The sequence below is a fragment of the Alosa sapidissima genome, chromosome 17 (assembly GCF_018492685.1).
Source record: "Alosa sapidissima isolate fAloSap1 chromosome 17, fAloSap1.pri, whole genome shotgun sequence".
NCBI classification, from domain to species: Eukaryota; Metazoa; Chordata; class Actinopteri; order Clupeiformes; family Clupeidae; genus Alosa; species Alosa sapidissima.
Genome location: NC_055973.1, coordinates 3,313,879 through 3,330,818, shown reverse-complemented (window position 1 = coordinate 3,330,818; position 16,940 = coordinate 3,313,879). Strand labels below are relative to the sequence as shown.

The window sequence follows — 16,940 nt, the reverse complement described above, 5'->3', positions numbered from 1 at the left end:
AGATTGCTATAACCCTGGCATTATAGCTATATGACTGACTATAACTGTTCATGTTGGATCATGGGAATCCATGTTTGAACAGTCTCTGCTAACTCACTGTTATTAATACCTAATTGTTTGATCAGTCATCAGCCAGGACAAAACTTCAAAGGTTCAAACATGGGGCAAGACTGCATATTGATTTGCATTGATCTTTCTCTTTACAAGGAGCCATCTTTCTTAATCAGACCCACTTCACTGGACATTTTTTCTATATTTATTTAACTACATGAGGGCAGTCATTAAACGCAAAGGTAAATTTGCTCAGCCATATATTAATGCCACATTAAAGACTGCTTTCCTAATTGCCCTTCAGGTTGAAGAAGTAATGACTTCCCTGAATGAATAGGAGTCACTATTTCTAAGAGATGTTTGTCAGCACATTGGCCACTAATTATGTTTAAATGGCCAAGATGAATGGCAAGATCAGCAGCAATAGTCAGCAACATGCAGTGCAGTCTGGCATTGTACCATGCATTGATTTTTTCTTTCTTTTTTTTCTTTTTTTTTTTTAAAGAGGGTAGAAATACTCGACTCGGGTATTGTGTGTGATATTGATGTAGACTCATCGAGGTTGTGATGAATTTGTGAAAATCTCCCATAGTGCCCACTTGGCAAAACTTGTCAAAAAATGATCTGTGCGGATCATGCAGGATATGAAAAATATGTGTACAATACGTGTGAGAGAGAGCTTTATGTAGTTTATGCTGGATAGGAAAGATGAAAAGTGTGAGTGTGTAAAGAAAACAATTAGATTTGAGCAGATGATAGATTGGAAGTGTGTGTGTGTGTAAGTGTGTGTGTGTGTGTGTGTAAGCAGCATCATCATCATCATCTGATTACACTGAGCAGTCCATTCCTGATACCTCAGGCTCAGTGCAATAAATAATTTACATCTCGAGCCTGGTGTAGCCTCTGAAAGGCTCCTGCATGCAGACAGGCACGTCCCGACTCATTGGAGCTGTTTTCATGTCTCGGTGCTGTGTGCTGTGTGCTGTGCAGATGCATTGATTCACACTTCATTCATTCATCTGAGAAGTAGTCATCTCTTTTGAACAGTGCTTATTGAATTACACACAAAACTGACTAGGGCTACATCATTACAGCACTTAGATTGCGTATGTCATTAGTCTATATGAATACTCCGTGGGAGTTTATGACCTATTGTCTCTTTTAAGCCTGTGCTAATGTCTTTTAAGCAGCACTGCACTATAAGAGAGAGTATGTGCCCTGTGCATTGCCCCTTGCTGTCTTGTGCTAATGATTCATTTGGAGTCATGTCAAAAGTGGTGACAACAATCTATTGGATTCTGATTGGAATGGTGATGTTGATGAGTTCATTTTAATTATACTAAGGTGCCTGAATCATCTCCTTGTTCTTGCAGTGAGTTAAACTGTACGCGTTGGGATAAGTGAGGCTTGAAATGAAGTGAATCCCCCACCATAGACGCTGATCTGATTTTTTCCAAATAGGTTAGCACCAGTCTGTCCACATACTGTACTCCCTGATCCAGCTTGTCAGTTCTTTTCAACCTCTTGTACTTACAACCATTTGGTCTCACCTGGATTTCAGTTGGCCGTGCTCTTTCAGCTTAGCCTACATGTAACTCTTCTCAGTTGAGAGCGTCCAGTCCACAGCTCAAGCCAGAACTGGGCTGTTCTGTGATCTGGCACTGCCAGGCCGGGAGTCAAGTGCTGAAACCACAAAGCTGCCAGGCTGTGACCACTTGAGACATTGTTAATGCCTCCTTTAGAAGATTTCAAGATGCACTCCAGCCATTGAGAAACAGTTTTGTCCACTATTAAGAGTTTTGATCACTCGTTTGGATCAGATGTAAAAACTGTTAAATTAACACACAACAGGTCTTATTTTTACAAAGTGGCACTACCTTTAAGAACCAGTCTACTTTGAATATGTGTGTAATTTTGAACACCATTTGTGATCACAGGTATCACAGCTACTGTACACTTAACCTCAGAAGCCACCGTAAGTGGGAAACCTCTCAGTAGTAACCTCTGTATTGATTTGTCTCAAATTCCTTATGGAGGTGTTTAGGTAAGTAGAGTAGACCTCTTACATTTTCTTAATGTATCACATAACTGAATTGGCTGTTTTTTGTAAATACAGGTACACAGCAGTTGTCTGCCATTGTTAGGAGATCAAAACAGAACTCCTTGATGTTTAGCATATTGTGTAATTGATTTAAGGAAAGCAATTCTAAGGAAGAACCGTTTGTGTGTCACAGATCCACTTCGATGGCTGGCATGAGAAGTTTGATTTCTGGGTGGACTCCGACCTGCCCGACCTTCATCCTGTCGGATGGTGTGCCCGCACAGGTCACCCTCTGGAGTCCCCCCTGAGTGAGTATCCTTCTCTCCACCTCCTCTCTTTTACTTCTCTTTCTCTCTCTCTCTCTCTCTCTCTCTCTCTCTCTCTCTCTCTCTCTCTCTCTCTCTCTCTCTCTCTCTTCTCTCTCTCTCTCTCTTTCTCTCTCTCTCTCTCTCTCTGTCACTCGCTCTTCTCTCAAGGACCTCAGCAGTCGGCACTCATTTGATCTTCGCTATCGATTGGCTTCCTCCCAGCCACCTCGAGTGGTAAATCTTCCTGACATTTATGGAGCTGCTCCAACCTGTGCCTAATGTCTTGTGCACAATCTGTTTCTTGGTTGAGAGGTTACACGGTGAACCGGCCTCATCTACTGTCACATCCCTTTTGGCCTGCAGACGGAAAGCATAGCAGATCAAAAATGGAATCAAACAGCTGTGATTTAAGCTGTTCCACTAAGCATGCTTTTTTTTACTATTCCAAAAGCTTCACCCACATTCTGTATCCAGGAATGAACTCGAGTGAATCATAACCATGTAATGGCTACTCCTGGCTGTAGTTATGCAAAAGTCACTCATCATCAGTGAAATGTTTATTTACAGATCTAAGCAACCTCAAGCTTTAAATGGACTGTAATGGGTGATGTGTGGTCCAACTTCTAACTTCTGACCTTTTGTCCTCTTTTCCACTCATGTCATGTTTTTGTGTTTACCTTCTCCAGTAACTCTGGTAGATTGCCCCTGACATAACAACTTGAATTGCCAATGCTGGGCAAATGAATGCACAAGAGAATTGACTGGAAGAAAACAGCCATCATACAGACATCATCATACATAGCTTTCAAACAGAATAACTCCACAAACACATATGTTTGTTGCTCGTCCCGGTAAACATATTCAGGGACTTGAGCTTACACACAACATTGTTAGGTTTCCAGAGAACAAGGAGAGATAGGAGAACTCCAGTTGAACGCAGGAGCCCTTGCCTCTGTTTGTGTTTTGTCAATCTATATTAGCCGATGTTATAACGTTAATGGTGTTGTCTTGTGGCACTGCCTCAGGGGTTTGACGTAAAGCTCAAACACAGTTTTGAATTTAAATGACTTTGAAACTTCCTCTCAGGAGGGGGTAGAGTGTATTTATTCCAACCCCGTCAGCTTTTTCAGCGAGCGTATGTATGTTAGATAGATAGATAGATAGATAGATAGATAGATAGATAGATACTTTATTGATCCTCAAGGGGAAATTCAAGGGTCTCAGTAGCATACAGACATAACACACAACATGCACTTACAGCAGAAATGGTAAACATAAGTATAAGTATAAACATATAACTAAACTCCACTGTACAATAAAGACAGTAGAAGATAAGACAGATAAGAAAACTAACAAAACTAAATACACTATATAAGTTAAATTAAGAAAGTCCAATGTGCTTGAGGGTGATCAAGCATAAGACGCTTGTAGTGACAGGGCCGGGACTGGTGAGGTGCTAAAGGGAGTGAGTGTCATGGTGAAGGTGCAAACAGTAGTCCAACCATAGTCCTTAGTTATGTGTGCCTGGCAAGGTGCTCAAGAGAGTGAGTGTCATGGTGAAGGTGGAAAAAGTAGTCCAACATTAGTCTAACAGTGCAAGAGTAAGGTCTAGAGACCAGCATAAATAATATAGACAAATAGGAGAGTAAAGTATAATGTAGACAAGGTAAAATAAAAAACTATTTCAGTGCAAGAACAGGTTGAGGTAATAGGGTTATAGCCATTCATTCATTCATTCAGTATTGTATCAGAAGCCTGACCGCAGCCATTGATCATGTGTGCTAATATAGCATGAAAAACAGTGTAGCAGTAAAACAGTAGTGAAAACATTAGGCTGTGTACAATAGTAAAACGGTAGTAAGCAGTAGTGGGCAGTCAGTACTCAAAAAACATGGACATGGAGAGGGTGGAGAGGCAGACAGACTAAGCAGAGAAGTCTATCTCTCCTCTTCCCTTTAGTGAGGCATTGAACAGTTCAATAGCCCTAGGAACAAATGACTTCCTCAGCCTTTCAGTTGTGCAAGTTGTGCAAGTCTCCAGCTGATCAAGCTCTTTTGGTTTTTGATGGTGGATGACATTCATTGTCCAAGATGTTGATCAGTTTGTTTAGGGTCCTTTTGTCATATATTGAAGTGATACACTCCAGTTCAGCTCCCACTACAGAGCCAGCCTTCCTTACCAGCCTGTCAAGTCGCCCAGCATCCTTCTTCTTTGTGTTTCCTCCCCAGCATACCACTGCATAGAAGAGGGCGCTGGCCACAACAGACTGATAGAACATAGCTCTGTCCTTTCTTGTAGAGTGCATCAGTGTTGGCTGACCAGTCCAGTTTATTGTCCAGGTGGAGACCCAGATACTTGTAGGTGCTTACCACCTCCACATTGACCCCATCAATGAAGACTGGTAGCAGAGCGGGCTTAGACCTTTGGAAATCCACCACCATCTCCTTGGTCTTTGAAGTGTTTAGTTGAAGGTGATTGAGTTTGCACCACTGCACAAAGTCCTCCACCAGGCTCCTGTACTCCTCCTCTTGCTCGTCCCTAATACACCCCACAATTGCAGTATCATCAGAAAACTTCTGCATGTGGCATGACTCGGTGTTGTAGCAGAAGTCAGATGTGTACAGGGTGAACAGGACTGGAGAGAGCACAGTTCCCTGTGGCGCTCCGGTGCTGCTGATCACAGTGTCAGAGAGGCAGTTCTTCAGTCTGACGAACTGTGGTCGCTCGGTCAGGTAATCTGTAATCCAGGTTACCAGGTGAGCGTCCACAGCCATCTGCAAGAGCTTGTCTCCCAGTCTGAGGGGTTGGATGGTGTTAAAAGCACTTGAGAAATCAAAGAACATGATTCTCATAGCAGTTTTCCCCTTGTCTAGGTGAGAATGTGTCCTGTGTAGAAGATAAGTGATGGCATCGTCCACGCCCACTTTCTCCTGGTATGCAAACTGTAACGGGTCTAGTGCATGGCGTACCTGGGTTCTGAGCATACCTAAGACCAGCCGCTCCATTGTTTTCATCACATGTGATGTTAGAGCGACAGGCCTGAAGTCATTAAGCTCGCTAGAGTGTGGTTTCTTGGGAACAGGGGTGAGACATGATGTCTTCCACAGTGTTGGAACTTGTCCGAGACGTTGACTCCAGTTGAAGATGTGCTTCAGTGGCTCCCCCAGTTCAGCAGCACAGGCCTTGAGCAGCCTTGGACACAGTCTGTCAGGCCCGGCTGCCTTACGAGGATGGAGTTTTTTTAAAAGATACAGTAACTTACTTGGTCCGCTGAAATGATGGGGGGGATGAGGGGAGTGGAGTGTGAGGAGGAGGAGGGGAGTTTCTGTGAGGGTTGTCGTGTGGCTAGAAACTGATGGCCATTGGCTGAAGCCATTGTTGCCGCCCTGCTCGTGGTCACCATGTGGGGGAGAGGTGCGATAGCCTGATCAGCAGTGATGATGTTGAATCAATCTCTCCTCCATTCTTAAGTGTGGGAAGCCTCGGTATTGTCCAGATTCGTCCCTTTTTTAGGTGAGGCACAGTAACAACGGGAGAGATATTTCAACGCTAAATGAACAGGCATCCCTGTTGGTCAGAAGGTGTTGATGTATATTACTCTCCTATTTGGCCAGTCTTGTCACTGTGTAGAAGTGTCAGGAATAACACTAAGATCTTGAGTTCCCATCACAGAGAAAGCAATAGGTGGTAGAAATGTGTACTCTCTGAATGTAGACCTCATCATACAGTGGAACTGTTAAATATTCTCCTGCTTCTCTCTTGTGAGGTCTTATGTGGAGTTCTTTGGCTTTGACTTGAGAGCTTCGGTGTTCAGCTGTGAAGGTCCCTCTGTGACCCTGAAAAGATTTATGTGGGGGGAAAAGGTTCCTTTCTAAAACATTTAGCTTTTCAAAAGACTCTAAGCAGAAGCTTTAACTTAAGTGTATGCTATCTCTTACACTCTATGAGACGTTGTGAAATGATTGTATTTCATCTCTCCCACAGTGTCTGTGTGTGTTTGTGAGTTTCTTTGTGTATATATTTATAGATATGGGACAACAAATCCACGGCTTGTCTTTGACGTGTGTGTGTGTGTGTGTGTGTGTGTGTGTGTGTGTGTTTGTGTGTGTGTGTGTTTTCCTGTCCAGCACACACAGGACTTTCTGACCTCAAGAGCTCCGTCACCCAGGGAGTGTGTCCCACGCCAGGATGCCGTGGTGTGGGCCACATCAAAGGCGCAAAATACACAGGACACCACAGGTGAGTCATTCCCTGGGCTCCACACAGGCTGCCGTGCCAAAGGGAGATTTTACATAGAGAAGATGATCTCTCTTTGCACAGGCTGTCATGCCAAAGGGGTATTTTACATAGAGAAGATGGTCTCTCTTTGCACAGGCTGTCATGCCAAAGGGAGATTTTACATTACATTACATTACATTACATTACATTTGGCTGACACATTTTTAACCATAGCGACTAACAACATGGTAAACAGTTTAAGTTTTAAAGCAATTCTCTCAACAATTTTAGGACAATTTGAAAAAGGTAGAGTACAGTAAGAATAAGTGCATCAGTGAGTGCTGTTTTTAAACAGTTGAGTGTCAGTTCAAGACAGGTGGTAAGTGCTAGGATCAGCAAGACTAGTTGTAAGTAGTGCTATGAGAGGAGATGTTCTCTAAAGTGCTGGGTCTTCAGGAGTTTTTTGTTCCACCATCTGTTGTTCCACCAACGAGGAACAACAGATGAGAAAAGTTTGGAGGTGGCAGAGCTAGACGTCGTTCGTCTGAGGAGCGCAACGGTCTGGAGGTAGCGTATGTCTGTATGAGGGCATTCAAGTAGGTGGGAGCAGAACCGGAGACTACTTTGTAGGCAAGCGTTAGAGCCTTGAATTTGATACGGGCCGCCATAGGTAGCCAGTGTAGCTGAATGAGTAGCGGGGTAACATGTGCCCTTTTGGGTTGGTTGTAGACCAGGCGCGCCGCCGCGTTCTGGATCATCTGAAGGGGTTTCAGTAGTCAAGTCATGAGATGACTATTGCCTGAACCAGGAGTTGGGTAGCATCTTGAGTCAAGTAAGTCCTGATTTTCCATATGTTGTAGAGTGCGAAACGGCACGACCGGGCGACTGAGGCAACATGATCTGAGAAGGTTAGTTGGTTGTCAAATTTGATGTTGATGTCGAGGTGTATGGTAGGTTTAGCTGGGAGGACCAGCAGTTCAGTTTTTGAAAGGTTCAGCTGGAGGTGATGTGCCTTCATCCATGTAGCTATGTCTGAGAGGCAATCCGAGATCCTTGCTGAGACAAAGGGGTCATCAGGTGGAAAGGACAGATAGAGCTGTGTGTCATCTGCATAGCAGTGGTATGAGAAGCCATGCGAACGGATAATCTGTCCGATGGAGGTGGTGTAGATAGCAAAGAGAAGGGGGCCCAGCACTGAGCCCTGGGGGACCCCTGTGGTAAGATAGTGAGGTGCAGATAGCTTTCCAAGCCATGAGCGTCCTGTGAGGTAGGATTCAAACCAGGAGAGAGCAGAGCCGGAGATTCCCATGTTAGCGAGTATAGAGAGAAGGATGCGGTGATTAACCGTGTCAAAGGCAGCCGAAAAGTCAAGCAGAGTAAGTACTGATGACCGAGCGGTCGCCCTGGCTTCCTTTAAGGCTTCTGTTACAGACAGCAGAGCCGTTTCGGTAGAGTGGCCACTTTTGAACCAGACTGATTTGGATCCAGAAGGTTGTTCTGTGAAAGGATGTCAGAGACCTGTTTGGAGACTGCTCGTTCAATGCCTTTGAATAGGAAAGGCAGGAGTGAGACAGGGCGGTAGTTCTCGACTTGAGCAGGGTTGAGAGAAGTTTTCTTTAATAACGGTGTTACCCGGGTCGTTTTGAACGCTGTTGGAAATGTGCCAGAGGTTAGCGAAGCATTGATCACATGTGTGATAGCTGGTGCGATGGTCTGGCTGATGGACTGAAGTAGGCTTGTTGGTATAGGGTTCAACGAGCATGTGGTAGGACGGCTACATGTCAGGAGTCTAGATACTTCACTCTCGGAGAGAGGCACAAATGCTGAAAAATATGTTCCAGCAGCCCCCAGAGGTTGTAAGAGTGCAGTATCTGAGTCTGACATGTTTGTGGGCATGTAGAGAATTAACTGCTGTGCTGATTGCCGCCACTTTGTTTTTAAAAAATGAGGCAAGGGTATCCGCTGTGGGGCTGGATGGAGGAGGAGGCTGCTGAGGGTTGAGTAGCGATTTGAAGGTTGAGAAAAGTTTTCGAGTGTCTGTAGGTCTGTAGTGCTGTTGATTTTGTCATTGTAGAAAGCCGTCTTAGCAGCATTGATGCTGGCTGAGAAGGAGGTTAGGAGTGTCTGGTAGTTTTGTCATCAGTTAGTTTGGATTTGTGCCATTTCCTCTCTGCGGCTCTGAGTTTGGTGCGCTGTGATCGGAGGATATCATTTAGCCATGGATAAGAGTGTTTGGATCGGGCTGGCCTTGTGGTAAGAGGGCACAGCTCGTCCAGACACGAGCTCAGTGTGGAGCAGAGCGAGTCTGTGGCCTCATTAACCTCCAGAGAGGAGAAGGTGTTGAGTGGAGGTAGAGCGGAGGGAACCACAGAGGAAAAGTGGGTAGGAGACAGATTGTGGATGTTGCGGCGGAACGTGACCATCGGCTGAGGAGCCGGAGGCTGTTCTGTCAGGCTGACGTTGAACTGGATGAAGAAGTGCTCAGAAAGATGGAGTGGCATCACCATGAGGGTGTCTGTGCTGCAGGTCCGAGTGAGGATCAAGTCAAGCAGCTTTGTGAGTAGGTGGGCTATTTTACATAGAGAAGATGGTCTGTCTTTGCACAGGCTGCCATGCCAAAGGGAGATTTTACATAGAGAAGATGGTCTCTCTTTGCACAGGCTGTCGTGCCAAAGGGAGATTTTACATAGAGAAGATGGTCTCTCTTTGCACAGGCTGTCGTGCCAAAGGGGTATTTTACATAGAGAAGATGGTCTCTCTTTGCACAGGCTGTCGTGCCAAAGGGAGATTTTACATAGAGAAGATGGTCTCTCTTTGCACACAATATGCCTCACAGTTGGCTTCTCTGTGTTGTGCTCTCAGTGCTGTAAATGCTGCTGTGCTGGGCAGCATACTGCAACAGGACACCTACATTTTAGAGTGAAGATTGATTGGACGTCAGCAAATTCTGTTTGGTGGTTTGCACAGTAAGGTTTACTGCATATGGACACCAACATTTTAGAGTGAAGATTGACTGGAGGTCAGCTTTTGCTTTGCGGTGTGAGCTTGAAACAATTTCTTTATATGCACAGTATAGTCTATGGCTTGGAAACGCCATAATATGTCCAGAGTTCTGGTGCTAGTGTGGCAGTGAGGTGAAGTCCATGTGCTGTGTATTCACATTTTTGTGTGTAAGGATAGCAGGGTGATATTTCTGACAGTTGTTGGATGCAAATGCAATTCTTGCACAGAGAGATGTTTAAGGAGTAAACTTTTTCCTGGCCGTAGTTCAAAGATTAGGCCGGCTATGCCTCCCCATCTCTCATCTACAGTATATTGCATTCCTACAGTCACAAAGGTTTATGGATCTTACAAGCAAGACATCGATTTGATTTGGTCTGCTCTGAGAGCTGGCAAATACAAATTATAGAATACAAACAGGATTTTAAACATATTTGTAACAAATATTTCTAAATCACTAGATATACATATATATTGAGACATTTTGCCCAAGCATTATTTTGCCATCATATATCATATGAATTTTATGTACATGTAGAAAGCAATTAATAATCCCAAAAAACTCTAGCCTATAGTAGCCCTCCTCTGCTCTGCATATATTGTACCAGAGTGCATTATGTCCTCTGTGACCTATGCAATCCATTCTTCTCTCATCTCATCTGCACCCTTTTCTATTTTTTGCTTCTCACCTATCCGAGGGATCTAATCACTGCCCAATCAATTGGTTGTGGAGACTGCAAATTCCACCTCATCTTGAAACAGCGGGACAAGGTCCTTCTGAAAGGCATTTCTGATTACTGTGACTCCTGGAGCCGTATGGAATAACCCGTCCCAAAGCTCCTGGGCGTCCATGATTCTCCTCTCCACATCTCCGGCTTCTAGATGGAGTTGAGCTTCATTAGTGCAGAATTTGCATATCGTTTGCATGCATTAGCATGCAATTAACAGAAAATTGCCCAATTATGTGTCAGGCGGTCATACTTTTTAATTTTTTTAGTGGTGCTGGAATGAAAGAAAGCCTCATTTGCAAGAAACAAAAACAAAGTTTCAGAGGCCCTCCAGTAGTTGGCAGACGTCTGTGACTGCTTTGCCACTCCGGCGGCGTTATTGCTTGTTGTCATTACCTTAATGCCTGGTGTCGGTGAGTGAATGCGATCGCTGGAAGCCTTGGCAGCCCAGATGAGGGGGGACCCAGAGCGGAGGTATTACAATAAACAACCCTCGCCACATCCAGGGCCCATCTGTCATGCTGCGAAGGCGGCGTAATAAAAACGTTGCTTGACGCAACATATTAAAGCGCATAATCACGACTTCGGGAGGCACTTCATATTCCTCCGCTGTTTCCCCTCGTCTTCACTAAAGCCTTCTTATTCACTCCAGGCCATTAGACTTGATGAAGCCAGTTGAGTGATAGTCGCAGTCGGAAAATAGTTTTTGCTTTATTACTTATTCCTTTATTTGGGCATAGCCCTAGTAATTGCTCGCCGTTATGATGAAACTCAAACGGGTCATTTGGGGGGACCATAGATTTTGACTAGAAACTGTCGTCAGTGGACTCCGGGAGGCCTAGTGAAGGGATTAGCTGCTTAATCTTTGGAACTTCCACTGGCTCGTTTCAGACAAAATTGCAAAGAGGGGCAGATGAATTCGTTTCTCAAACTTCTCCAAAAATACCTCCCAGTGCTATCACTCCCAATGCTGCTATTGATTTTTTCCTCCATGCCGTGGGCACCGCAGAGAAGGCCATGGAGTGAGAGAGTGAAAGAGAGACAGAGGAGAGGAGAGTCTCCTCCTTTCCCAGAGCAATAATTTTAGCCTCTTTCCATCTGTCTATTTTTAAGTTCCCAGGGAACCACTGGCATCAACGCTCACGCGGCATCAGCGACGTCCCATCGAGCATCAACACCCTCCCCCAATTAAACAGAGAGGTATTGAAAATGTTGTCACAAGGTTGTCAAATTAAATCCACCGTGCGGCTTCCAGAAAGCAACAAGAGTTCAACACGGTTGGGTCTGCTGTCAGAAAGTGTCAGCGCGTAGAGGACGATTGGCTGGATTATTTTCCTTTCCCATGAATTGAAAGTGGAAAGAGATATTGCTGCATAGTGAATTTTGCATGATATATAGGACCTGAAGAGGAGTACTGTATTGTAAGTCATATATTGAGTCCTTAATCATAGTCTTTATATTATGTAAAATATAGCCTGTCGCATGGAATGTTAAAGTGATTGCCCATCACCGAATTTTGCCTTTTTCTTCTTCTTTGGCTGCCTCATACGTCTCTTGAGGAGCCACACGGTCTGTCGCCTGAATCAGGCAGCACAGTTTAACACCCTTGTATTGACACAGTGCAATTTGTCTGCATAAAATTCATGAGGAGCTCTCTGAGGCCTGGGGGGAGCTGGCTGCTACTGCCACTAATGGAGTAGAACGCCGTGGGGCCGCTGGACTTGTCTCGCTCACCATCTGACTAGTTTTATCGGCCTGTAAAAACCCGGGGTCCAAGCAGAGATGTCAAATACCAGTAATTACACTTCCTTAAAGATGGTTGACTTCCCCCATGCTTATTGCGGGGGGCCGGTTTGGCGTTTAACCCCCGCTGCTCCGCGTCAGATGGCTACCGTGTTTGACTCTGAGGTTAGCCACCCAGCTCTCACCTTCCCTGATTAAGATCTGATGGTGGCGATGATGGCGTCTCGGCGTGATATCTGAAATTAGCATCAGCCCATCTCTCCCTCGCTGTGAAGGACGCTTCAAAGGCCAGTGGTCTCTTTAGAATCAGAGGCATGGGCAGCTCTGTTCTCTGGCAGCCTCCGAGACCGGCTGCTTTAATGTAGACCTCTCGCCGCGCTTCCAGTCCTTCCTACTCATTATCTGTGCTTGGAAAGTCTTGGCTTCCATGAAGTAATTGGACCGCTGCGTTTGGAATTTGAAATCAGGCAGGTGTCCCACCTCCTCTTCCTCCTCCTCTTCCTCCTCTTCCTCGTCTTCCTCTTCCTCCATGCCAGTCGATGCGTGCTGGCAATTAATGGCTCCATAGGCTTTTGAAAAATGCTGAGACATCTTAGCCTGGCTAGCGCCACCACTTCTCAATGAGACGTGGTCTGGGAACTAAACGTTAATTTTCTCGTATTTGAAAAAAATGCCCAGATCCGTTTATTGGGTGCCACGGATGTCTATCAAATGCGTCTGTGCATAGCTCATCATCGTCTGGCTTTCCCCCTTGTTCTGTGATTGGTCCCCTATCTCAGGCGAAAATTTGCTCCATGGTCTCCAGGCTGCCTTAGCAGCGTGAATCAACTCGCGCGCAAGGCAGCATGGGAACACCCAGGCTAGAGACATCTCTCGTTTCATAAGATTAGTAACTATTCATAAAATATGAAGTGTGTGTTGTTGAGAGGATATGTTGGGGGGGGGGGGGGGAGGTGCTGTCGTGGTAAAAGAAAGTGGTGAATTATTGCCTGTGCTGAAGCGCCCCACGTCTCATCAATCATATTCCTCTTTGCAACGCAAGCCATATGCTGCTCTTGTCTCTGCGGCGGAGGCATAATGGCAGGAGACGGTCCCTTCTCCAGCGCCAGCCAGCCCCAGCAGGACACAAAGCCACTGCAGCCAGATGGGCACGCACATGTGGGGAAGGGAGAGCCTAGAGCCCCGGGTAACGACCAGCCTTGTGCCATTGAACTGCCACACACACATACACACACACACATATACACACACATTCACACACATTAATGGATGTCTTTGTTTGATTTTGTGTGTGTGTGTGTGCGACCAAGAGAGAGAGGAAGGTGACCTGTGCTGGCCTCTATTGCTAGTAATTAATGAGGAGAGTGTTATGGTAAGAGAGTGTGATCGTAATAAGAAAGGGAAAGGCTTGAATTAAAAAATAGCATTTATGTGGAAGAAGAACCCTGGGCTTGTTTGTGTTCAGAGGAGTTCATTTCACAGGTGACGTGTTTGTTTTATGCTTTCTCTCCCCCTCTAGTTTAATGGTTCTGCAATGATTTTGTGTGTTTTCGCACCTCACGTATAATCAATTGTGCTTGGATTTTAAAAAACAGTGGAGAAAAATTGAACTGTGTTTCAAGGCAAGGTAATGGATTTTAAATGAGCCTGTTATCGCCACCTGAAGTCTCCCCCAGATATTCTACGCTATTTTTACGAAATGATTAAAGAAAACAATAAAAGGGGCAATATTATGTGTATTGCTACAATAAATGCAGTTTGAAACACACCACCTTTCTTTTGTCAGCAAACATAGTGATATTAATGTGTATAATAAGTCATTAGTGAGACGTGGCACTTGTACAGTAAGGGCTGCATGAGGGAGAGGCCTACTGCAGTGCACTAGTGAGAGGATTGAAGTTCCCCTCTGTACTTGTTCCAACCTGCCTCTGCTGGGAACCGCCACTGTGTCTCATCCCTTCAAACGCAGATCATGGAGGTTCTTAGGAAGTTGGTTTATGTGATGCGCAGTGACAGAAGCTACTTGCAGCGCCAGCCCTCTGTGCCGCTCTCACACAGGCGCCTTGAAGAAGGAAGGCTTTGTGGGTAGTGTGCGTGTGTGTGTGTGTGCGTGTGTGGTCTCTCTGTAAGTTTGAACAGTTTCATTTTCTCTCTTCTCCTTTATCTCCCTCTCCCTTCCCACTCCATCTCTCTTTCCCTCCCTCCCTCCCTCCCTTCTCTGTGTCTCTCTCTAGGTCTCTTTATCTTCATATCTGTTCCTGCACCCTCACCCTACCTCCATTTCCGTAGTGTTTGATATGTTCCTTTTCTCTCTCCTACACACTCCATCTATTTCTGCACATCTTCCTCTTTTGATGGATTTCACTGTTTTACCTCCTCTTCCCCTCCCTCTCCAGTCTCAACCTCTATATACTGCCCCTACTACTGCCCCAACTACTGCCCCTCTATATACTGCCCCTACTACTGCCCCTACTACTGGCCCAACTACTGCCCCTCTATATACTGCCCCTCTATATACTGCCCCTACTACTGCCCCTCTATATACTGCCCCTACTACTGCCCCTCTATATACTGCCCCTACTACTGCCCCTCTATATACTGCCCCTCTATATACTGCCCCTACTACTGCCCTTCTATATACTGCCCCTACTACTGCACCTCTATATACTGCCCCTACTACTGCACCTCTATATACTGCCCCTACTACTGCCCCTACTACTGCCCCTCTATATACTGCCCCTACTACTGCCCCTCTATATACTGCCCCTCTATATACTGCCCCTACTACTGCCCCTACTACTGCCCCTCTATATACTGCCCCTACTACTGCCCCTACTACTGCCCCTCTATATACTGCCCCTCTATATACTGCCCCTACTACTGCCCCAACTACTGCCCCTCTATATACTGCCCCTACTACTGCCCCTACTACTGGCCCAACTACTGCCCCTCTATATACTGCCCCTCTATATACTGCCCCTACTACTGCCCCTCTATATACTGCCCCTACTACTGCCCCTCTATATACTGCCCCTACTACTGCCCCTCTATATACTGCCCCTCTATATACTGCCCCTACTACTGCCCTTCTATATACTGCCCCTACTACTGCACCTCTATATACTGCCCCTACTACTGCACCTCTATATACTGCCCCTACTACTGCCCCTACTACTGCCCCTCTATATACTGCCCCTACTACTGCCCCTCTATATACTGCCCCTCTATATACTGCCCCTACTACTGCCCCTACTACTGCCCCTCTATATACTGCCCCTACTACTGCCCCTACTACTGCCCCTCTATATACTGCCCCTCTATATACTGCCCCTACTACTGCCCCTACTACTGCCCCTCTATATACTGCCCCTCTATATACTGCCCCTACTACTGCCCCTCTATATACTGCCCCTCTATTTACTGCCCCTCTATATACTGCCCCTATATTTACTGCCCCTACTACTGCCCCTCTATATACTGCCCTTACTACTGCCCCTCTATATACTGCCCCTACTACTGCCCCTCCCTCTATATACTGCCCCTCTATATACTGCCCTTCTGTCTAGTGTCCACCTCGTCTCTACCTTTCTCGCTCTCTCTTTTTACAGAGAGTAAAGTAAACTTAAACGTCATTCTCTCTCTCTCTCTCTCTCTCTCTCTCTCTCTCTCTCTCTCATTCTCTCTGTCTCTCTGTCTCTCCGCAGTGCCTTCGGCTGTCCCTACTCCGACATCAACGTGAAAAAGGAGGTGGTGCTGCCCGACCGGCTGGGTGGTGAGAAGCAGATCACCTTCGTCCCGGTGCACTTCGTGCAGAAGACCAAGCGGCTGTTCCCCGAGGAGGAGGACGACGGCAAGGAAGAGGATGAAGGTCACATGGAAACCAGGTATGTGAGCTCCCACCGTCCCCCCAGTGCCAACACACACACACACACACACACACACACACACACACACACACACACACACACACACACACACACACACACACATACATATCCTCAACAGACAGACATCCACTGGGCATCAAGCATTTCACTTAATGCTTAGAGAAATAGAAGCAGTTGTTAGCACACTAAGTATGCCATGAAAGGTACAGTCAGTGATTTAAATCCATAATGCTTTAAAGTTCAAACAAATTCAGCTAATTTCTCTTTGTGGTCCTCTAGCGGTCCTCTAGCTGTCTCTTGTGTCTGTGTGTGTGTGTGTGTGAGTGCGTGTGTGCATGCATGCACACACACTCAAAAACGTGTACACAGTCTTAATCCTGTGGAAAAACAGGAAATAAACAATGTGGCTTGGACACCATTCTGGCCAATCAACAGTGAGTTGATTGGCCTCTGTACAATATGATATATAGCAATATAGCAGTTATTAGCATGACTGTTTGATGTGTTAAAATGATGAACAACATTCTGCTGTAGTTCAAAGAGTGACTAATTCATTTTGATTAGTCTTTTGAAGATTTAATTTGTGGGTGAAATGTAAGTCTTAAGTCCCACCAGGAAACCAGCGAAGTTTTTTGCTTTTCTTAAATGCCTCCTGAAAGATGCTGTGTAGGCAGTATTCACAGAGGTCAATCCCAACTCAACTCAACTTTGAAGTTTGTGAAATCACTTCAAGTCCAGCGTTTGTATATATACTTTTCTGCTGTTGGATTTGTGTCTCACACGGCGGATTTGATTTGGCCCACAGCAGAGTAGATATGAAATGACTTGTGTACACTGAGCTATGATTAATGCCAGCCATGAAAGCAGCCACTACAACACTGACGTATAGATTTCTCGTCGATCCACATTTACCAGAACACATGAGCCATGACCACCCCCCAAACCCCACACACACACACACACA

At 45.6% G+C, this 16,940-nt stretch overlaps 1 protein-coding gene across 1 annotated transcript in view; it reads left to right on the top strand.

Moving 5' to 3' along the window:
- LOC121688071 (lethal(3)malignant brain tumor-like protein 4) overlaps positions 1-16,940 on the top strand; it is an 87,057-nt gene that overhangs the window by 29,734 nt on the left and 40,383 nt on the right. Inside the window, exons 13-15 of the mRNA XM_042067404.1 lie at positions 2,286-2,400; positions 6,528-6,639; positions 15,794-15,973. Of these exons, the coding sequence (XP_041923338.1) occupies positions 2,286-2,400; positions 6,528-6,639; positions 15,794-15,973 (407 nt within the window). The remainder of the gene's footprint in view (positions 1-2,285; positions 2,401-6,527; positions 6,640-15,793; positions 15,974-16,940) is intronic.